The sequence below is a fragment of the Amblyomma mixtum genome, unplaced genomic scaffold (genome assembly GCF_055824585.1).
Source record: "Amblyomma mixtum isolate Tamu unplaced genomic scaffold, ASM5582458v1 scaffold_36, whole genome shotgun sequence".
NCBI classification, from domain to species: Eukaryota; Metazoa; Arthropoda; class Arachnida; order Ixodida; family Ixodidae; genus Amblyomma; species Amblyomma mixtum.
Window position 1 is genome coordinate 143,124 of NW_028317733.1, and position 23,184 is coordinate 166,307.

At 46.8% G+C, this 23,184-nt stretch overlaps 2 protein-coding genes and 2 long non-coding RNA genes across 6 annotated transcripts in view; 3 read left to right on the forward strand and 1 right to left on the reverse strand.

The window, feature by feature from the left end:
• Positions 1-23,184, reverse strand: part of LOC149324414 (uncharacterized) — a 114,774-nt gene that overhangs the window by 54,437 nt on the left and 37,153 nt on the right. The gene's annotated exons all lie outside the window — the stretch shown is intronic.
• LOC149324416 (uncharacterized) overlaps positions 1-23,184 on the forward strand; it is a 168,015-nt gene that overhangs the window by 28,584 nt on the left and 116,247 nt on the right. The window lies entirely within an intron of this gene.
• On the forward strand, positions 1,522-2,928 carry LOC149324417 (uncharacterized). Its single transcript, XM_089565542.1, has one exon. It carries the CDS (start codon positions 1,694-1,696, stop codon positions 2,852-2,854), a length of 1,161 nt encoding a protein of 386 aa, XP_089421668.1. The 5' UTR covers positions 1,522-1,693; the 3' UTR covers positions 2,855-2,928.
• Positions 9,417-22,513, forward strand: LOC149324418 (astacin-like metalloprotease toxin 5). 3 transcript variants are annotated; one of them, XM_089565539.1, is made up of 6 exons: positions 9,417-9,548; positions 11,693-11,802; positions 17,295-17,367; positions 19,093-19,207; positions 19,727-19,902; positions 22,166-22,513. In XM_089565539.1, the coding sequence occupies exons 1-6, from the start codon at positions 9,452-9,454 to the stop codon at positions 22,462-22,464; spliced, it is 870 nt and encodes a 289-aa protein (XP_089421665.1). In that variant the 5' UTR covers positions 9,417-9,451; the 3' UTR covers positions 22,465-22,513. The 3 variants fall into 3 exon arrangements, with proteins under 3 accessions (XP_089421665.1, XP_089421667.1, XP_089421666.1); XM_089565540.1 differs by lacking the exon at positions 9,417-9,548 and adding an exon at positions 10,344-10,843; XM_089565541.1 differs by lacking the exon at positions 17,295-17,367 and having other exon boundaries at positions 9,423-9,548.

Sequence of the window (23,184 nt, forward strand, 5' to 3'; positions counted from 1 at the left end):
TGACCGCTCCTTAAGTGAAGCACTTGACACAGACTGTATGGTCCACGTTTTTAGGTATGTAGACGATTACCTGGTCTTTTTGGCATATAGCTATTTTAGTTTTGAAGAAGCAGTAGCTGATGTTTTAGGTACGTTTGGTCGGAACAGCATGGGCCTCACCTTCACCCGCGAACTGCCTAGCAGTAATAACCAACTAAAGTTTCTAGATCTCACCCTAACCGGTCACTCTTCAAACGTTTGCTGGCGATACTGTCCACGCGCAAAGAAAGATTTGTTGCCTTTTCATTCGAGACATTCTAAGACCGCTAAGAGGGCTATCGCTTCCCAGTGCTTAGCATCCGCACTAAGGAAGTCTTGCCCCCATGCCATGCACGCCAGCTTTGCTTCTCAGGTGTACAGGCTGCAGACAGCAGGCTTCCCTGCTTCCCTGGTTCTCTCCGTGACGCAGTACTTGCTGTAAAAGCTTGGGGGCAGCAAGGAAAACAACCGACCTCAAGAAAAACAGCTGACAAGGCCGGAAGTTGTACCATACGTACACCGCACTTCCCATAACATCAAGAAGGTGGCCAGTAAGTGCGGCGTCGATGTGATATTTTCAGCGCCGCGAAAACTCGCCGGGATGTGTTCACGCATTGGGGGGAACAAAGTGCAAGAGTGCGCCACCAGACACCGAATGCCACATGTTGGCTGCAAGAAAGGAGTAGTCTACGAGTTCCCGCTTACATGCGGAGAGGTGTACGTTGGACAAACCGGATGGTGTCTTAATGAGCGCCTGCTTGAGCACAAGAATTCGTTAAATAAGAAAGGCCATCTTCCTGACCACTGCCAAGCCTGCTCGAAAGAGAAGCGTGTAGCCTGCAAGCCTCGACTATCTGATTGCAAAGTGCTATTGAAAAGCCGAGATAGGACAGAACGTGAGCTTGTGGAGGCCTTCTATATCAAGAAGCGAGGTTATAATTGCATTTGTGACACCTCAGTTGTTCTTCGCCACAGTGAAATGCTGTTTCTTGATGCAACCGTTGAGAAGTGAATGTTTGTCAACTGCGATTAACAGCATGGATAAGGGCAAACGTTTTTCCTTGAATAAATCCTCTTGAAAGTGCAGCGCTCGTCCTGTCCCCTAACTCGTCCGTGTTGCCGTTTTGCGCTCTCGTTTCTTTCACAAATTCTACCCCCGATTAGATTACAGGAGCGCTACACGTCAGCAGTACGTTCGCATCTGAGTCCATTTAACCTAGACCGTCATCCTCTCGACTGCTCTGCGTGCCCGTGCGCTACACTCAAAGTTGTACGTCACGCGAAGCGAGTTCGCTAAGTTGGCCAGTGCTGACGACCAAGCGCTAGTTCGCAGCTACTCTGTGGGGCTTCAGCCCATTCACTTGCCAACAGAAAGAGAACAGTGATCTGGCAAACAGCACCTCCCCCTTTCTTCTCAGCTGCTCGCTCTCTCCACCAGTTTCTTTCAGTGTTATTGGCGGTCGCGCCCCTGCCCCGATTGACCCAGTAGTACATTAACTTCACTGGTTGCCTTTCGCCGCTGCTCCGTTTGCTCCCTGCTGGGCCGGAAAGTGGTCTCCCAAAGTCGGTCGGGTCTCCCGTCCTCGGATTTAGTCACTGCCTCTACGGTTGTGTATATACTTTCAGCGCTTTATTCACTGAAACGTTTTGGCCGCCCACCATCTTCAACAACGTCATGATGGCTGGCACGCAGTACACTCTGACTGGATTTGACGACTTCCTCGAGCGCCGTCGTGTTACTTTCGTCGAGCCGCTACCCAGCACGCGACTCTGTGGCGCCTGTGGTATGGTGCCCAGCCGCTCTCTGATCCTACCCTGCGGTCACGTGTTGTGCCAGGCGTGCAAGCGTCAGATCGCCAGTGAAGACCAGAAGTGCCCCATCGACGGCATAGAGTTTGCAGAGGCCCAAGTTGTCTCGATTAACTTCAGGCAGTCCGACTTGGAGCAGTGTCGCGTCCTCTGCGTCGTCGGTGGCCGTGAGTGCAGCTTCGCCGGTCGGCTAGGCGACCTGAAGGAGCATCTCGTTGTATGCTGTAATGACAAATTTAGGTGCTGTAAATGTCGGCAGTCCATGCTTCGCTGCTTAGCCGTTCAGCACTGCAGGCAGTGCTACGCCAAGACTGCTCCACAGCAGACTATGAGCGCTACGGCAATCGCAAAGGCCGTTGAAAAGCTCAGCGGCATGAAGAGCGATCTCGAAATCATTCAGCAGCGGGCTTCCAGTGAGAAAGTTGACCTGGATGCCGTTGTCAATGGCGCCAACTCATTAGTAGAGCGCATGACCTGTCTTGAGCGTGAGTTGATCGAAAAAGAGAAGGCTAGCGGAGAACAAGGCTACTTGCTTCCAGCAGTGAAGAACACCGCTGTAACTGCCGGGCCATACCGCGCTGCTTCCAAGCCTGGCGTCTTCATGTCAACGTGCAAGTTCTCTAAAATTTATGCCGGATACAACGCTATGACCGGAGTCAAAAGGGATCACCTGCTTTCAACGGAAAACGTGTTGGCTGGGTACACATTCAAGCTGGTCTGCAAGTTCCAGAAGCATTGCAACAATGACGTGCTCTTAGCTTTCATCTTGTTTCTTGGCTACGGTGACTTGGCTGATTTCTTAGAGTGGCCCTTCGCTAAGACCGTAACGGCAATCCTGTCGCATCCCAGGGATCAAAGAAAAGACTTAAGGCTGCCGGTGGAGATGGAAGATCCCGAAACGTTGAAAAAGCCTGCCCCTGGATCTTGGAACGGCGGTATTTCTACAGAGATGGTTCCCTGGAAGGACATCGAATTCCATGGGTTTATTGTCAACGATACCGTCTACGTTAATGTTGAGTTCGAATAATGTCCGCAGCGTTTGCTTTCTACGCGTGTCTTGATTCCTTATTTCTTTGTCGTTTTGAACCCCCAGTGCATTGTTTCTTCAAGCCATGTCGGGGTGCACTGCTGAAACATGCAACGTTCTTTATGTATGTTCACCTTTAAATTTAGTGCATGCGCAATAATCCGATGGATACCGACCCAAACCATAGTCGTTCGCTGTCTGTTCCCTTGTCTGTTCGCAGCTGGCCTAGCGCGAGCGCTCCGTCCCGCGGCACTGCCCCTTCATCGTTGTCTTCTACGTAGCACAAATCCATGCTTTTGCACTGATTTGAATATAGTAAACATTCTCTGTAGTTTTTCCCCCGGCATTTGGCTCTGTGGCACGCATCAACTACCTTCCAACGCGGATTCGACCACATTTATACAGTGTTCCAATTCACAGTAATATTCTGTACATAAGACATATTGTACTTCTTTTTCGCTTGAAGGAAGAACCATCTACAGTCTTTGTCAAAAATTTACAGCCCAAGGGGTTTGCTTCCAAGCTTTGTGGTGGGGCTGTTAAGCACATTTGACAGTTCTAAGCTTGGTAGGGTTTAGGACTTCTCGCCTTCGTGAGATTATGGTCCCTGAGTATCAAGCAGAGCCGCGCTGCAGGGCTCAGAAGCTGATCCCTTGGGCTGTATACTTTTGACAAAGACTTTACCTGCTTTGAAGCCAAATCAAGTTCTTAGCAATTTTATTTCACGCTGCTAATCCCTTGTGTGTCGATTGTCGCAATGCGTGTCGTCACTGAGGACTGCTGTCTCCTTTTAACGGGGCACGACACTCGAGGCAATTTGTCCCTGCGTCGATGTTATCGGGGAGAGACCTCGAAACCGCCTGTTCAGATCACTTCGTGACCCCTCTATACCTTTTCCGTTTTATCTTCGTTACACCTATGGTTACACCGGATAATAATGCGAATATAGCACTGAACTGCGCACCTTAGTCGTTGCACCTTAAACCCACAGTGGGCGCTAGTATGGCAGTGCGAATGTAACCTCACCGGTTTTCTCGTCGCCGGGACTGGGTCGATGCACCTGCGAGGTACGATAGCCGTAGATGCGCGCCATAGTGGCGGTGTCAGGGTGACGTCATGGTCTCCCCCGGCGTCGTCCGATCGCCACAGTCATGGAGGGCGGCAACTGGGTTGGCCCCTAGCTACGAGTGCGACCGTCCGGCAATGCAACTGGACTGCGACCGATCCTGCCCGTTCTAAAATTAAAAAAAGAAAGAATTAGTTGTGGCCAACGGCTTATCAGGTGGCGGCGTACAGCCGGCCAAATCTTTAGCTGGCGTGCGTGATGGCCGCTTTTTCTGCGCTCCTGCGCTTTGTGACGAAGCAAACTTGAGGAAAGCTCAACATTAAGCAGGAGTTTAGCGAGTCTGTGCTTAAATTTGATATCGTAGCAAGTTTTCACCGTCATAAGCTGCAGGAGCACGGAAAACGCGGCCATCACGCACGCCAGCTAAAGATTTGGCCGGCTGTACGTCGGCAAGCGCGTCAAGCTGTCTACTCATCACGTGTGCTGCTTTTCGCACCAAGCCCGATGAAGGCAGAGCAGACGCTTCCCCCCCTCGGCGCGCGAAGTGTGACGATCCGTTTTCGGACCACGCCAGTAAGGCAACGATGCATTTGAACCAGGGATCACTTTCGCTTCTATCGCGGTCCGCCGGCGATTCAGAAGAGTGAGGGGAGGAACGTGCACAGAACTTTTCTGAAGTATTTTCCTCCCGGTCACTTGCGACTCGTTTCGGCTTATCTTGAGATTATATTTTTATTATGTGCTCCGCTTCAATGCGTTAATAAAATTGGCAGTGGCTTAGCTCGGCTATGCCAGGATATACGTAGCGAAGGCTAAGTCGTCGTTCATACTGTCGCCTCAACTGTAGTTGCAGCGCACGCGAGCCCTCCTTTTCAATCCTCCGACATGTTACCAGGCATGCGACTCAGTTGGCGAAGCGAGCGGAGGCGAGCGCAAAGACGAGGCAAGCGGTGTTACGTCATACCAAACGGCGGCGGCGGCTACGCGGCGAGGCGCGCGGTGTGACGTCATGCCAGATGACACGGCGAGCGCGCGGCGTCCGCCAGCTGCGGCAGTTGCTAGGCAACGGCTCAAGGTCGTTCTCTGTGCCTCCTCGGAGCACCGCCACAGCGAAATCGCAAGTTCGTGGCCAATGTAGCTTTCGCTACAAAAATGTAGTTTTGATTACGTTATGCAAGAGCTTCCCCGGTTTCACTCCCGCCAGGGCAGCGCTGTCATCGTTACGACTGTGGCGGCACGAGTAGCGCAACTCTCGACATGCCACAGGCCTGCAGTGACCTGCAGCGGCTGTGCGTCCTAAGCAATTCGGTATCCCATCGTACCTTCTACTTGCTCATCTTTTCATGGCTGAGCTATCCAGGGAACTTGCCGAAGGTCGCTGAACGCGCACGCAGCATGCGCCAGGGCGACTGCTGTCTGGGCGTAAAAATGCGTGAAGCCCCCCGATTCTTTGTTTCGCTTATCGAGGTGTTTGACATACCGTCCCCGACAGCCCCAAGAGGGCAAGTGAAACCGAAAGACAGAAAACGACTTTGCATACTGCTATTCAGTCTCAACAATCTGCGTTTCGCTTTTTCTTGTTTCTAAATTGTAACGGCTCTGTCACGCGTGCGTAAGTAATACTACAGCGTTGTCCGTACGGAGCGATTTTCGCTCGCGAAAGCGCGCCGCTGTCGCAGGCATTTCTGGCGCCCCCTTCATGCGACTGCGATGATGAAAGTTTGGCGGCTCGGCCGCATGCGTTTCACACGCGGCGTGTTTCCGAGAGCAAAAGAACAGCAGAACTCGCATTACCAGCTGAGTGATCGAAAACGAATTTTGTTGCGATCAATGACGACATTACTAGCATGCCTCTGGTAAAACATTTTATTAACGTTAATAAGAACAGAAGGTGCCAGCGTACTTACTGATTTTTGGCATCAATTTCATTCTTAGAAAAAGCTTCTGAAGAATCCACTGACGTAAATACAATTTGGCTTCATTTTAAGACCATTGTCCTGCACTGTATAACTAACTATAATTCGATGAGACAGAGAAATGTATCTTACGAACCCGTGGATCTCACTTGACGTTATGTATACTAAGCGGCATGTAAAGAAGCTTTGTTAGACTAACGAAAAAAAAAAAGCCGAATCCATCTACAACCTCCAAGTTAAAATCTGCTGTTATAGGATTCAAGGAAAACCTGAAACATTTGAAGCAGTAATCCAACAGTGCGGCCTTTCCTAACTTCCTCAAAATAGCCCACAAAGATTCTGGAAACATGACGGAGTATATACGGCCGACAACCACCCAACTAACCAAAAAGGAAACTACAATGGGCAATAGTTACGTTTCTTTTCAGTCAGTCTTCACGAAAGACAATGGTATGCTTTCCTGTCTCCCACCGTCTCGTATTTCAGTTTGGTTTGGTTTGGTTTATTGGGGTTTAACGTCCCAAAGCAACTCAGGATATGAGGGACGCCGTAGTGAAGGGCTCCGGAAATTTCGACCACCTGGGGTTCTTTAACATGAAAATAAAGAGGCCCGTGTGCTGTGCGATGTCAGTGGTGCTTGATCAATTAGTGATAACGGACTCTGTAATCTTTATTCTCCTCCTCAACATTAATCCTAAAGAAACGAATGCCCTGATGGAATTCCAAACGTATTCCGGGAAAAAAAAATATGCTGAGTTGTGCAGCAATTATCTGGAACAGGTTCTTCGTTAGTCACTGTCAACGGATAATCTGCCGCATAACTGCAAAAAGCCTAAAATACTACCGATCCACAAGATAAGAGATAGATTAAATTTTGCTAGCTTCAGACCCATATCCTTCAATAGCTCTGCATGCAAAATACTACATAGCTACATTTCTAGAATGGCCCCGCCGCGGTGGTTCAGTGGTTACGGCGCTCGGCTGCTGACCCGAAAGACGCGGGTTCGATCCCGGCTGCGGCGGCTGTATTTCAATGAAGGCGAAATTCTAGAGGGCCGTGTTCTTTGCGATGTCAGTGCATGTGAAAGGACCCCAGGTGGTCGAAATTTTCGGAGCCCTTCACTACGGCGTCCTTCACAGCCTGGATCGCTTTGGGACGTTAAACCCCAATAAACCAACCGAACCAACATCTCTAGAATGTTAAAACTTACTATCGCCTCGCCAGCATGGTTTTCGAGCTGGCTTATCAACCATCCCTCAACTAACAAACGTAGTTCATGACCACACTCTGCATTAATAACCATTCCCAAACTGACGTTATTTTACTCGACTTATCTAAACCTTTTGATTGCTGGTGCCATTGCAACCTAATTGCAAAAATAGGGTAGGTTATTGGGAATGGTGAGCTTTGAACTTATAGTAGAGTTTTGAACATATCCTTCCCAAATTGTTATGTTCAACCATATGCCATCTGATGTCATCCCTGTCACATCTAGAGTTGCACAAGGATGGGTTCTCAGCCTACTGCACTTTCTGACAGAACACTTCCAGGCAGTGCCTGATGGGCACAATCGCCGAAGTTTCTTCGCCGATATGCGACTGCTAGTTAAATACGGAATAATCACTACAGCCCCGAAAAGAAGGAGCAGTAAAGGAATTAACGAGATGTGGTCGACGTGGTGACAGCGCTCCAAGCACCCGAAAAGCGTTTGTCATTCCTAATGGTGACGTCCAGCGTTTTTTGATTGACATTTAAGGTGTTGTCCTTGTAGACTCTACTTGCAAAAGGAAAAAAACAATCATAACAGCGATGAATATAAATTTATTGTGCTTTAAAAAGATGTGTTGAACGAAATCACGACTCTCAACAGTTAAACAGGAAGTAAATTGTTAGCAAGACAATGCACCTTAAAAGAAAGCAGCCATTGAGGTAACAAATTTGCAAAAAATAGGTATCGCATTCGTTCCTCGTGCCCCACATCACGTGCCCCCTCTAATACCCCTTCTCCACCCCCCCGCCCCCCCCCCCCCCCCCCGCCAAAAAAAAAAAAAAAACCTTCAAAATATCCCGCCCAGGAATATTCTTGCCCTGTTCCTGCCATCAAAACGCAATTTGCTCGGTATGAAAATTCACACTTCTATGTTTGTGTAAAAAAAATCGCACGTAGTGTGGGATTGAACGTGCAGCGTGTCTCTGTTCGCAATTATTGTATAAAACTAAAAAGTTTTCCTTTTTAACACAAAATGCGTTTTCTTTGGATTCTTACAAGACTTAATGAAACACAAAAATGAGTAGAGAACCTTGACAGTATGTTTTTGTGCGCGCTTTCTGGGTTTATCTTAAATTAAAATAAAAACACGAAACTTCTGGGCGAATATTGAAGCGAACGTTGAATACAGTTGAAGCGAACGAAATCACCAAATATGCTGAAATTCTCAGCCTTTGGCTTTTTCTTAAAAATCATCAATGCACACCACGTCCCGCTTGTCGGCCCGGTGCTAATGCACTTCTCCTGCACACTTTGCAACACCTCCCGCAAGAAGACAGTTCGCGAGTCACGCGCCCAGATTTCTACTTAGTTCCTTGTTTGCTAAAGCAGAAGCCGCTCAAGGATTTTCCACAAGATACAACGAGTATGCACCGACGAAGCAGAGGTCGCCATTTTTTAGTAAATAAAGAACGGAGAACGGATACAGTCATATCTAATCGGCCTATCGCCGCCTGTCCAGCTTGCAGGGATGAATCTGCGTGCTGTTCGATAGCATTACTCCCGTGGCGTCTCGTGAATATCTGCATGTCATATGATTAATTCATGAAGACGCAATGAAAGAACGACCGAGACACGTGCATCCCAGGAGTCACGCGCTTTGTTCATTGTGTCTTTTGCGCCAGAACATGAATATTACAGAATTCCACGCGCCCCAGCACATGCCGCCCTGAACTGACCTCGAACCTTCCGCTCCACTATTATCCATTTAGGCACATGCAATCACGGAAACACAAAAGGGCAGTATTTATTTTCATAATAAATAAATTCTCAAGCAGTTTTGTGTACACACAAGTTTTTTGTTCGCGGTAGAATTATCTGCGGACGATTGGGCTTTGCGGTGGTGTCCGCCAATATGCGACTTGACTCTCTCCGTTCCTGCCATTGTTCTCATTTGCCACTGTGAAACATCGCAGATGGCAGCTAGCGATACTAGCGTCTGGCGACGCCGATCCATTGTGTTTTATCTGATTGTATACAAAGCCAGACTGACGCGATTTCTAGAGCCTGTGGAGTTCGTAGTATCTCTATAAAGAAGAGTTTTGCCAGAGCTTCTTCTTGCGGTGCCATCCAGGAACCTGGCATTGAAGGTTTTTTCCCGCCATTGCTCGAGATTGCAAGTGTCCACTGCATGGAACACCGGCTTGTGACGTAAGGATGTTTAGGCTCGAAAGTACTGATTGCGTACAGTCACCTTATACAAAGGTCAGCGAGAAAGGCGTCACATGTACACACGTTGTGGACGTATATAAGCGCTGTGTTGAGACGCAAGAAAGCGAGCAGGCAGTGGCGCCGCATTTGAACTAAGAAAGGACTCAGTTTCTAACAGCTACACTGAATCAGCAGTATGGCTTTCCCACTGGCATCATGGGTTCTCCTCTTCTTTTTGACCTCACCTGCGTGGCAGGCGCCTGCACCTGCCACCACTTCAGAGCCGTTGGAAGGTAAGGTGTTCAGCTATTTCACAGTACTGAATCTTTCAGCTAAGTAGAACAGATTTTTTTAAGCATGAAATGCTTTTAGCTCCCGTTGTCGGCAGTGTGGTGACGTCACGTCGAGACCGAGAGCCATCATCCGGGCACTGAAATCCACTCATCCGGGCACTGAATTCCAGTCATCCGGGCACTGAATTCCAGTCACCCGGGCTCTGAAACGAGAACATCCGGGCACCGTACGAGACTTAACGAGATTTAACGAGACTCTCTAAGCCCTCCTACGCGACCGGCATGCAAGCGCCGGTTGGTCTGCAAACGAGACAAAAAATAACTGCTGCCAGTGCCTTCTCAATGTTTATCAAGATATCAGTGGAGCTGTGGATTTGATAATGCACGGAATTATAATTTCCGATTTCTAATAACGCGTGCAAAAAGCACATAAATGCCACGTTACACTTCGTTGTCATACGTGATCCGGGGGAGAAGCGCTGCGTTCAAAGGGGGGCAACGCATCGCGCCGAACGGGTGGTGGCGTTCCTCCCTTCCTTTATGGTGCGGTTCGGGTGTCCACCGAGATGGCAGAGAATTACTGCGCCATTTCCTTTCCTCAAAAAACCTTGCGTTCAAATGGCAAGGCATCGCGCTGAGCGGGTGGTGGCGTTCCCCCCTTCCTGTACGGTGCGGTTCGGGTGTCCACCGCGATGATATTAGGCCCGTAAACATTTCATGCTTACTGTACTCTCGTTTACGGGAGAGGCAGAGAATTTTCCGATTGATGCACTCTGGACGAATGAAAATAACTCAGTGCTTCTGCAACCTTCCCTGGCTAACAAATAGTAACGTTAATCTTATGGAAACCAAGCCTTTTGGTGTACATTTATATCTTTTTGTGAGCCTGTTGGTTAATTATAAAAAAATGTATCATCATCTCGGTTACATACACTGCCAGTTAAAAATATCTGCGGTTAATTTCTAAACAGCCTGCGGTCCGTTTTGTTGCACCGGGTAATATGTTGCGATTGTAAAGGCGCGGTAGCAGTGCGCCAAATTTAGCAAAGCGTATCAGTCAGTTTGAAAGCTTGGTAACATGAGCCGCTAGCTTAGTTTCATATTTCTTCCGCAGGGACATCGGGAAGGTATCTGATCATGTCTGCCGTTCATTTACCTTTTCTCTTCTGCAGCGCGCAACAGTGGGGAGTGTTGTACTCAATGAATTTTAATGGCGCGAGGTCATCTGCGGTCAAATAGCGCCAATGCTCATGGTGTTTTTTCTTCTACGCAAGGGAAGGTCAGCGACCCACTTTGTAAGCATTTCACCATAGGAAAGCCGAGCACCAGACTAGGGAAAGCTTGAATTCATTGAAAACCGGTGGTCATTTTGCGGCACTGGGAATCGAACCCCGCACCTCCCGAATACGAGTCGCATGCTCAGATCACTAGGCCATCGCGCCGGTGGGTCTCTTGTACTTATGGGGACCCAACTTTGTCACAGAGACGTCTAGACTCCCTTCATTATCAATGCTGTCCTCTCAAAGCCTGTATTAAAACCGCTCTTCCGTAATGCAAGGCTCCCAAATATCCGCGCTGTTACTGGCCGTTTTTCTGTGAGCATTCCCCGTTTAATAAGCGGATACGCAACCTGTTATATTTTTATAATAATATGCATTTTCACTCTCCAACGTCAGAAAGAGGCATGTAAAGCCACTACCAAAGCAGTCTTAAGCCTTGCTTTTATGAAGTAATTTTTTTTTTCATATTTTGGTAAGCATAGGAAAAATGAAGGGAAGACAGATTTGGGATTGAGAAAAAAATCCCTTTATTAAACATTTGCATGATAGTTGGTTCAACTCTTCACGCGCGGAAAGACAGGAAAGTGATACCAGAGATTCATTAATTCATTTCCGCAGGCCCTTTTCGTAGCTATTGCCTAGCTGGTCACTAAACCTCAAAACGTCTGTAGGAGCGTGAAGGTTTGGCAGTAAATCAGAGATTTAGAGGTTTTTGCTAGTAAAAACGCCGGTAACAAGTTACTGAACTTTCTTTTCTTACATAAGGGCCGAGAATGTCCACGTAGCGTGGAAGTAGTTTCTTCATTCTAGATTTACTCGTAGCGGGCCCGTTCTTATTGGTGACTCCTGGCTCCCTTTACGCAGACGTCTCCTCATCGTCTCCTCAAGATCGTCTCCTAAATTCCCGAGATCTCCTCGAGAGGGAGGGCCATTTCGAAGGAGACATCCTGCTACCCAAAGGTTACCCCGAGGATGTAAGTCAGCACCTTGTAAACAAAGTGAAGGAACAACCATATCCAGAACCGTGTCTGCGTGTAATGAATTTGTACAGTCTTAATTACGGGCGTGTCAAGGAGAGTTCCAAGGTTTAAGACATTCGAATTCGAAGTTTCTGCTCCATAAGAAACAGATGGCGCAGTGTTACGTGAAAACAAGTATATTTTCACGTTGCCGACATTCTAAATGTAAGTTTATTCTCTGTAAGAAAAAGATAGCACATAGAGAGGCGAAAATGAAAATACCAAGGCGTGCTTGAATTCAACTATATTCATACCTAACAATTCTGAACAAAAGCCTTTTTTGCGGGACGCAGTTATGAACGAAATTTTTTCATGCAATGTTATATTTCACTATAACAGACAATATATCCGCAGATGACCCAACGGCACTCTCCCATTTTTTTTTTCTGTTAACCGTTTTGCAATCGTCAAAAGCGTTCCCCATTGGTTTTAAGACAGTTTTAACTGTTCGATGTGATCGATGGAAACATTATAAGAGAAAGTTGTTGCTACACTTGAGAATAATGGACTATTACCTTCAATATTTTCATAACAGGGCCCTACGATTTTTTAATTTTCAAAATTTTTGTCCGAGAACGTTGGACATGTGACACTTAAACGAAATGTCTCTCCCGTAAAAACCCAATAACACAACAGCAGGTGAATACCTCAATGTCTTCACATTCTTTGTTTTCAGCCGCCTCGTTAGCTGAGTTAAGGTGCTCGGCTGCTGACCTGAAGGACGAGGGTTCGATAACGACCGCGGCAGTCGCATTTCGATGAGGGGATATGTTCTGTGCGATGTCAGTGCATTTTAAAGAACCTCAGGTGGTCAAAATTATCCGGAGCTCTCCGCTATCGTCATCATCATCAGCCTGACTACGCCCACTCCAGGGCAAAGGCCTCTCCCATGTCTCTCCAATTAACCCTGTCCTTCGCCAGCCGCGGCCACCGTATTCCCGCAAATTTCTTAATCTCATTCGCCCACCTAATTTTCTGCCGCCCCCTGCTACGCTTGCCTTCTCTTGGAATCCACTCCGTTACCCTTAAGGACCAGCGGTTATCTTGCCTTCGCATTACATGCCCTGCCCAAGCCGATTTCTTCCTCTTGATTTCAACTAGGATATCATTAACGCGCGTTTGTTCTCTCACCCACTCCGCCCGCTTCCGATCTCTTAACGTTACACATATTTTTTCTTTCCATGGCACACTGCGTTGTCCTTAACTTAAGCTGAACCCTCTTTGTTAGCCTCCACGTTTCTGCCCCATAGGTGAGTACCGGTAAGATACACCTGTTGTATGCTTTTCTCGTGAGGGATATTGGTAAACTGCCATTCATGATCTGAGAGAACCTGCCATATGCGCTCCACCCCATTCTTATTCTTCTAGTTATTTCCCTCTCATGATCTGCATCAGCTGTCACTACCTGCCCTATATAGGCATATTTTCTTACTACTTCCAGCACCTGGCTACCAACTGCGAACTGCTGTTCCCTTGCTAGGCTGTTGAACATTACAGTGGTTTTCTGCATGTGAATTCTTAGACCTACCGTCCACCGTTCTGCTCTGCCTGTCTAATTCATTGATCATGCTTTGCAGTTCATGTCCTGAGTGACTTAGCAAGGTAATGTCATCAACGTTGGGGCGTTACATCCCAATAAAACGGAACCAAACCATTGGCTTTCGCATATATCTTCAAGTACTATAAAAACTGAATTCCCGTAAGTCATAGATAAACTATAACGAGTAAGATGTACCAATATCTTCGGCGTTTTCATATTTAAAATGAAGAATTCGTTTTTGTATGACTCAGTTGACACAGCTAGTGAAAGCGCAAGAAAAAACAGTAATTTATTAGATCCAAAAGAAGGTGATTAGAGCGAGAATATCTTCTCTTTCTTGACATTGGTTTGTGGTTTATGCAGTTCAACGCCCCAAAGAGACTCAGGCTATGAGGAACGCCGTAGAGAATGGCTCCGGAAATTTCGACCGCCTGAGGTTCTTTAACGTGCACTGACATCGCACAATGCATGGCCCTCTAGAATTCCGCCTCCATCGAAATTTGGCCGCCGTGGCCGGGATCGAACCCGCGTCTTCCAGGTCAGCAGCCGAGCGCCATAACCATTGAGCCACCGCGGCGGCTCCTTTGTCATTTTAGATGCCGGAAAGGTGTACTAAAATGGATTCTGAGTTCGTCTTTTTACCACGGGAACTCGACCTGCACGCTCCAAGCAGTCTTGGAAACTTCGATTTGTTGTCCTGTGCAGTCCATTTCCCTACAAATCGAATTAAACGTCCCGGCTCCCACCTTTTAAATTGAAAGCGTGTAGATCGAGTTCCTGTGGTAAAAAGACGATCTTAATTACTTTCACGGCGCAAAGTAGGCAAGAAGAGACAAAATGAAATGGCCTGTTATGATTATATTGTTTGTTAGGCTGACTTGCGCTCGTAAAATTATCACTCAAGCGGTACTTGATAGCACCCTCAATATGTAATTTCAGGCATAATACAACGATTCATTGTGCCTAGATATTTTGGGAAGCGAGAAGTCCTGCCACATAAAGTGGCTACTATGACCAGCACAGCCTTGTGCAGAAAGTTTTTTTTTTCAATTTTCTCCTTTTCTGATTCCCTCTTTAGTTTACCAGTTTACGTAGAGTGCAAGCCAACAGAGAAAAGTTGTTCCGGAGCCAGGTGTGGAAAATTCGCCCCATTAGTGACGGATATAAAGCCCAGCTGAGAACTTCGAGCTGCCTGGAACTAAACAGCGCCCAAAAGAGCGCAAGGAAGACAAAATAGGCACAAACACACAAATGGACTCGACACCCGGTGGATAGGCATGCCGCCATATAGAGAACTCTGGAGCGTCAAAATCCGCCGGAAATATTCAACATTCTCTTTCTTCTTCTTCGAGCTCCGCCGCGGTGGCTAAGTGGTTATGGTGTTCGGCTGCTTACCCGAAAGACGCGGGTTCGATCCCGGCGGCGGCAGTCGAATTTCGATGGAGGCGGAATTCTAAAGGCCCGTGTGCTGTGCGATGTTTTCGCACGTTAAAGAACCCCAGGTGGTCGAAATTTCTGCAGTCCTTCACTACGGCGTCTCTCATAGCCTGAGTCGCTTCGGGTCGTTAAACAACAATAAACCAATCTTCCTTCTTCGAATCCAGTGTAATTACTACTACCGATATTGACAGAAGAGTGTTGTCAACATAAGCGCTATTTTGGATGACATGTAATCGTGTGGCATCTACACCTATTTACCCGCCATAATACCGTGGACATTTTTATTTTCGAACGAATTATTGAGGCGTTCACATCTTTGCAAATAAAAGTGAGGAGTGTAATTATTGGAACTGTTATTTAATGGCACGAACGCAAGAAGTAAAGAACTCCTCAGGCGTAAGGTCATGTGAGCATGAGCTGTGGTAGATGCACGATTCTACCTTATCTTTCTCTATTGCACGTGTCGGAAAAAAACCTATCAGTAGAGACAGCAGGTGGGAGCTCCCGACTGGTTCGAACTCTGTTCCGCATTGGGATACTCACGTGCCTCTTATCTCTGATTAGCACATTCCCGCGGAAGCAGGCCATGTTCAGGCGATAGTAAAGCAGATAGGAGCCAGGACACACTCCAGATGCAACAGGCGGTAGAACTCGACATCTACCGCCTACTTCCTTATGTCATGTGCCTCTTTGATGCAAATGGAGAAAAAATTACGAGGAACTTTAGCGGCTAAAGTGGTGAAAGGCGAAAGCCTGAGTGCTGCATTCTGCTACGCGATTGTTCACTTCACAGTCTGTTGGTGCATTAATTAACTGCCAGTTAATGACGCTTAATCTCTGCCTTTAGGAGTGGAACGCAACAGCGTGTTGTATCGCTGCCAGGGAGTCCACAGAGCGCCACCACCCGTTCGGTGCAATGCGTTGCCCTTTGAACGCAACGCTTTTTGAGGAAAGGAAATGGCGCTGTAATTCTCTGTCATCTCGGTGGACACCTGAACCGCAGCGTACAGGAAGGGAGGAAGTGGAGTGAAAGACTGTAATGAAGAAAATGAAAATTGTATTTGAGGAAAGGAAATTACACAGTAACTGTCTCACATATTTCGGTGGACACCCGTCAAAATTCGCGCGCAGAGACGTTACAACCATTTCGACCAATCTGAAACGCGGACAAATTTGCTAACACGTCTTTTTCACGACAGTATGAGCCATTAAAAGCTTTCGCCTAAAAAGATTCATAACTGTGCAGCCGTTGTCAATGACACCAACGTCCGGCAGGGATGGCGCAATATTGCACCACGCAAAGACATTAATCGAAAATTCAAATCACAAGTCCATTTTTTTTTTTGGGGGGGGGGGGAATAATATTGCCGCTAGCAATAAATGTGCTTTCGAGCAACCCTTCTGCTTGCGCTAAAAAGCCGCATCTTGTGTCGCAAAGGATCCACACGTGAAGTGCTGAATCATATTCTGACCTCATGCCCGACATTCTTGAAAAGTGGAAAATGGCAAGATACTCTTACAGAAAGATTGAAGCAAAGGGTCCATTTTTCTTATATGTAGCAAAATATTCCTCTTAAAGTGTTTCAATCAATCTCATCGAACAGTTAAAGGTGCAGTGAAGAGGAATCTGAACTCGTCTTTTTGCCGCGGGAACTGAATCTACACGTTCCGAGCATTCTTAGAAACGTCGATTTATTGCCCTGTGTGGCCGATTTTCCTAATTAAATCAAATTAACGTCCGGCTCTCGCCTTTTTTTTCTTAATTCTCCCCGTTCGGTGGGCTGAGTCGACCAACGCGTGGAGTGCCTTTCACCCAGTCCCGTGGCGGCTTGCCGCTGTGTCATCGGCGGAGTAATACGTAGCAATCCGTAGTAGCAAATAGTCCGCACGTATTTTTATTTCTGCGGGCTTATTTTGCGGCTATATTATAGGCGAATGAAACTATTTATTCACGGAAACCTAAAAAACAAAATAAAGCGAAAGCAAAGCCTCCACGGAGCTGGCTGAAAGGCACTCCACGCGTTGGTCGACTCCGCCCACCGTACTGGGAGAATAAAAAAGTAAAGGCGGGAGCCGGACGTTAATTCGATTTAATTGGGGAAATCGGCCACACAGGGCAATAAGTCGCAGTTGCTAAGAATGCTCGGAACGTGTAGATCGAGTTCCCGCGGAAAAAAGACGAGTTCAGATTCCTCATCACTGCACCTCTAAGATGCCGTAGAAAAACAATGGGGAACGTTTTTGACGATAGCAAAAAAGTTAATTGAAAAACAAAGAAAGGCTGCCGTCGGGTGATCTGTGGATGCATTGATTTTTTTAGTGACATCTCACATTATATGAAAAAATTCCGTTCATCCACGGTTTCCCCGCTCAAAAATACTTTTGCAAGGAATTGTTTGGTATGTTGGTGCGTCTGACTGCAACAACGTCTGGACAGCTGAGAATACTCCTCATGACTCTTCTGCAGAGGGGTGTGGTGACCCGAGATGTGCGGCTATGGCCTAATGGTGTCATTCCTTACGTCATCAAACCCAGGTCTGGTGAGTGAACCTGTTATCTGAGTGCCAGAGCTCTTTAAATATTTGCGTCAAATTTATCTTTAATGTCGGTAATCATAATGTCGGTAATCAGCGGCAGGTGGGACTCCCGGCTTGGCTACAGAATGATGCTAGCAGCTTTTTGCAATTTTCAGCTACCATACTAATTTATTTATTTATTTATTTACTTATTTATTTATTTATTTATTTATTTATTCATGATACCCCTAAAGCCCCTCGAGAGGGTATTACATCAAGGAGGGGGGGGGGTATAGGCAATTGATCAAAATAAAACAAAACCACAAATAAAACACTTAGCATAACATAAACAAGAAAAAGAATCAAAGGTATGGCAGCACGGCAAAAAGTGAAGATTACTATAGTATTAAAATTATACAAACAGAACACTAATTCAAGAATCATTTTAGTAACATACCCTGCAAAAAAAGGAAACCATGAACCAATAAAATGACAATGTACGCAAAGAGTTAGTTATTGAAAATATAAGATTAAAATATTTATCAGAATCAGTTGTGGTTGCGATATGGGAAGGCAGAGTGTTCCAATCAGATATTGTGCGTGGTAAGAATAAATGCGCATAGTTGAATGTTCTGAACGTGAAACGCCTAAATTTAAAGGGATGATCGCGGCGGTCAAAAATCGAAGGAGGCAAAGAAAAAAAGTCGTTATGAAGTGACGGATGATGATACAGTTTATGAAAAAGGGATAGTTGTGCAACTTTGCGGTGGAGACATAAATCATTGAGACCTGCCCGTTTCTTCAAGGCTGTGATGCTGGTAGTACGTGAATACTCGGAGTAAATAAAACGAACTGCGCGGTTCTGCAATGATTCAATGTTATTAACCATGTAAGATTGGTAAAGGTCCCAAATAGCCGATGCATATTCCATTTCACATTCAGTTCATCGCGCAAAAAAACATGTGCGCAAAATTTTACGCTTAGTACATCAAATTTACTAATCGCACTAAAATAAATGACTTATAAAATAAATTATTTAGGTCCGGGATAAGCATACGTACGAGGCACAACTGCAGGAATTAAAAATAAATGCTGTTTGGAGGGGATAAGGGAACTTCAAAATGCGGAAATTCATTTACACACATTTACAGCTGCAAATAATTAACTGAGAAGCCTTCGGGATGACATGCCTATTAAGGCACGAAACATTTCAGTCAGGAGCGAATTCCAGAACAGTACAAATTAGACGGTATCACATGCATGCAGCTAAGTTTAAATTCTGAATCGCCAGCTTGTGATGTAAAAAAATAATAATTTACGAAAAAGATTTATCCCTCTTCATCAATTACGTTAGGAAATTGCCAGCCGCAGATGCTTCTTGATCTAATGTGCATTGCCACAGGTCGTCGCCTGGTTATCCTCCTCATTTGTGTTTTTCGATTAAAGCTTCTGCGCGCTGCGCACCAAATTTCACTATACTTGTCATTTTCCTGCCAACGTTTGTGTACACTACATTTTGTCAATGTACGTGCTTTCCTTGTAGTGCATGAGAAGCAGTATTTATTATTTTCTTCTTGCATGCAGCACAAAATTTACGATGAGTACGATCTAGTCAGATGCAAGCAGGCGCCTTTCGTCTTGGGTTTTTTTGTTATTTTAAAAAATTATAAATCCTCAGATATTAATGTGCAGAAGCGCTTTCGAAGTAAGCTGCTGCGCAACGTTTTACGCGTCTTTTTTCTTCGACAGCTGGAGACATAAAGAAGATCCGGGACGGAATGGCGTCGATTGAGGCCGTGAGCTGCTTACGCTTTGTGCAGCGTACGACAGAGGACGACTACATTTCCATTGATTCTTCCGACGGGTAAGAACGATTGGCGACTACTCTTGGTCGCTCGGGAAAAGCATTTGGCGCCTTTGTTAGGACGAGCACTTGGAACATGCAGCAGAACAGCCATCAACGCTGACTCTACTGGTTCACATTATAAACACGAATGCCCCTGTATGAGAGTAAAAAGAAAGTACGCTGTCCTCTTGCGTATTCCCTTTTAGGGGGCAGATTATGCTGCCCAGGTTACGAAGCATATTTGATCACTAACTATACGGAATGCTTACTTCTGGCAACAGAGGTGTATCCCCACTGCAAAGCTCAAAACCTGGGTGCAGGCAGCAATGGGATGAAGCTCATTTAATTCTAAAACCTCTTCAGTTGCCCTTTAGTTTCGGCAATTTAGCCTCAATACAAGAGAGTGACATTGCACGGACCGATGTTCGAGACGCATTTGCGCTCATTTGCCTCTTCGTGCTCATCTCCTTGTCTTGTGTTTCGCTACGATGTTGCAGTCGTGTCGCAAAACCTAGCCTCATGTGCCGTACTGTGCAGCTGCAGTTCGTTCATCGGCCGCCAGGGGGCAGAGCAAGTACTGTCCCTGGAGGATGGCTGCCTCGCCAAGGCTACAGTTATGCACGAGTTACTACATGCTGCTGGTTTTTACCACGAGCATACGCGCTCCGACAGGGACGACTACGTGGTGATCTTCCCGGAAAACGTGAAGGAAGGTGCGGATTTATTTAGAACAACGTTTGGGAACAGTGGCATACCGCAGTGTTAAAGCTACGAAAGCGAGAGAACGGGTGCGGTTCCCGTAGCGACAGCCATTTAAAAAATGAAGCCGCACCGCTGTGGCCATAGGAGATATATCTTTGCGAGCAAAGTGACAGACGTGAGGTCAAAGGATAAGTTACCGCAGCGTTTTATTTGTAAAATCTTGATTTTCACTCGAGCAGTCAGACCGCTTGAAGACAGTTATTGTTGCATTACATACTACCTCAGGCCCTTCACAGGCTCCAGAAAAAAATGGCTTTCAACGTTTATAAATGGTCCCATCAGGAAGCTAGTGGTCTTTGGAAAGTTGTGAGTTCTAAGCCATACTTGCCATACGTATATTGTTGAACACTGTCCTTACATGCAAGGTCCAAACGGGGAGCTGTGTTCAGACCGTTTTCTTGTTTCAGCTTCAGGGTCATTCCTCGTAGGTCTATAAAGACACGCCCTTGACCGCAAAAATTGTACCCACGACCTCTATACTCCATCCAGTGGTCAGAACAACAAAGAACTGTTTCGCACATTTAAAGCAGTTGCACGGACATTTCGAGCCTCACGCAGTGGAGAGTAGTGACCCCGCCAGAGCATTCAGCACAAATGGAACCAAGTTTTTGATTTCGAGTTCAAGCGTGCTCATAGATGCGAAAAAAAAGTTATACTAGGAAAGCATTGTAGATGTAAAAAATTCTAAATATGTTTTCTGAAACCATTAAGCAAGCAATTAGTAACCAGGACTGTAACCAGTAAGCACGAAACCAGTAAGTAGGAAGCAAGAGCTGCTGTTAGCTGCTTTCTCATATGAATACCAGCAATGTTGGTCAAATGTTTAGGGGAATCCCCCGAGGCGGAGTAGATTTGTAATAGGGGAGTAATTACTCATGGCATCCCCGCAAGTATAGCGTTAAGGCTACGAAGGAAAGCTATACAGCTTCGAAAGAAACTTCATAGTTGAAGAAAAATTCATCCTGGTCCGGCGTTCGAACCTCGGACGACCGCTTCACCAGCCAGCTCAAATGTTCGCTGTTTTAGTGCAAAGCACTGTTTAGCGTGGTTAAGCCCAACCAAGAATCTTGCGTGAAGCCTCGGAGTAACTCGGGTAAGCTGGGGTTTGGAGGAGCGTCGCGCCAGCTGTAGCCAATAGGAGGAGGACATCGCGCCAGCTGTAGCCAATAGGAGAAGGGCATCGCGCCAGCTGTAGCCAATAGGAGGAGGACATCGCGCCAGCTGTAGCCAATAGGAGGAGGGCATCGAGCCAGCTGTAGTCAATAGGAGGGCATCGAGCCAGCTGTAGCCAATAGGAGGAGGGCATCGCAGCAGCTGTAGCCAATAGGAGGAGGACATCGCGCCAGCTGTAGCCAATAGGAGGAGGACATCGCGCCAGCTGTAGCCAATAGGAGGAGGGCATCGAGCCAGCTGTAGTCAATAGGAGGGCATCGAGCCAGCTGTAGCCAATAGGAGGAGGGCATCGCAGCAGCTGTAGCCAATAGGAGGAGGACATCGCGCCAGCTGTAGCCAATAGGAGGAGGACATCGCGCCAGCTGTAGCCAATAGGAGGAGGGCATCGAGCCAGCTGTAGTCAATAGGAGGGCATCGAGCCAGCTGTAGCCAATAGGAGGAGGGCATCGCAGCAGCTGTAGCCAATAGGAGGAGGACATCGCGCCAGCTGTAGCCAATAGGAGGAAGGCATCGAACCAGCTGTAGCCAATAGGAGGAGGGCATCGAGCCAGCTGTAGCCAATAGGAGGAGGGCATCGCGCCAGCTGTAGCCAGTAGGAGGAGGGTAACGAGCCAGCTGTAGCCAATAGGAGGAGGGCATCGCGCCAGCGTTAGCCAATAGGTGCAGGGCATCGCGCCAGCTGCGGCCAAGTGGAGAGAGGTTGTGAAGATGAAGAGCGAGAAACGCTGTTGCGTGCACATGCAGATGCCAGAAAGAAGAGGCTAAGAATGAACACATGCTTTCACACGTCTACTCTGTTTAACTATGTTAAAGCCCACCACTTTTTTTAAGTCGGTGGTGTTGGTTAGACGTACAATATATATCTTTCGAAAAAGACGACACTTTGCCATTGTTTTCAAAAGCGTACGTTTGCGGCCTTTTGTGTTTGCGTCTAGCTACTGTCGCTGCAGGCACTGATACAACATAGCACGGTTGACTTTCGTGCTTACTCCCGCGTCTCTCTACTAAAATACTACTGCGCTTCTCTACTTGAACTTCCAGGCAAAATGCACAACTTTAAGAAGCGGCAGCCTTCTGAAAACCGACTGCTGACGCCCTTTGACATGAAGTCTGTGATGCTCTACGGTTCCGAGACGTTCTCCCGTGCGCCAGGGCTGCTAACCATACTGACCAAGGACGGAAGACGTTTGCCAATGACCTACGACAAGAAGGGACTCAGCGCCAGTGACGCCCGTCGCATCCGCATGCTGTACAAATGTCCACGACAATTACAAAACCTTTTTTGGGCGCATAGCCAACGGCTAGTTCGGGTCCAAGTACACAAAACATGTAAAAGCTAATATTGCTAACGTGACGTGAGCAGAATAAATACATGCATTATTGTCCTCACTTACAAGCAGTTCTTCATTAATGCTGCTGAAGACATTAGCATACGTGGATCTCCGTGTGAAATGCACCTATACTCCGAGTAAATAACTTATAGCTGAATATTTATTTTCTCTTCTCGGGCGAATCACTTTATTGGCGACGCAGTGGACCATTTTACTCCTCCGCACTTCATGACATTCATTAAAGAAATCGTCCATGCACTCTGTATTGGTACTTTTGAGAAAGAAACAAACCAATGAACTAATAAATAATCCCTGGTCTCGAATACGCATCATGCAATTTCGTCACCGCTCATACTGCTGACCTTCATCGTCACTTTGCCCTGTCGCGGCGGCAGTAGCCGCCTGCTTTGTCGCAGTATTGCAGCCTGAATGTGAAAGAGATAACGTCGCTTAGTGTGCGCTTGGGCCTCTCGGATCGACTTTTCCCGGTATTGTTGTGTCGCTGCCAAACACTGTCGATATTTGGTGTGGTGTGTGTGTAGTAACAATCATGGCATGTGTGGTTACATTAAGGTGTGCGATTACTGATGATACATGATCGATGATGCTCATGTCACGTCATGACTAAGCATTATTAATTAATTGGTGTGTAACCGGTCTGTATGGAAGTCATGGTCTCATGTATTGCGATGTGTGTGAGTGCATGGTATGGTGAAGCTTATCACTAAG

Coding starts and splice junctions, on each gene's coding strand:
- LOC149324417 (XM_089565542.1), top strand. CDS start 1,694: ATGATGGCTGGCACGCAGTACACTCTGACTGGATTTGACGACTTCCTC.
- LOC149324418 (XM_089565539.1), top strand. CDS start 9,452: ATGGCTTTCCCACTGGCATCATGGGTTCTCCTCTTCTTTTTGACCTCA. Junction 11,803..17,294: donor CCAAAGGTTACCCCGAGGAT/GTAAGTCAGCAC, acceptor ACTCTTCTGCAG/AGGGGTGTGGTGACCCGAGA. Junction 17,368..19,092: donor CGTCATCAAACCCAGGTCTG/GTGAGTGAACCT, acceptor TTTCTTCGACAG/CTGGAGACATAAAGAAGATC.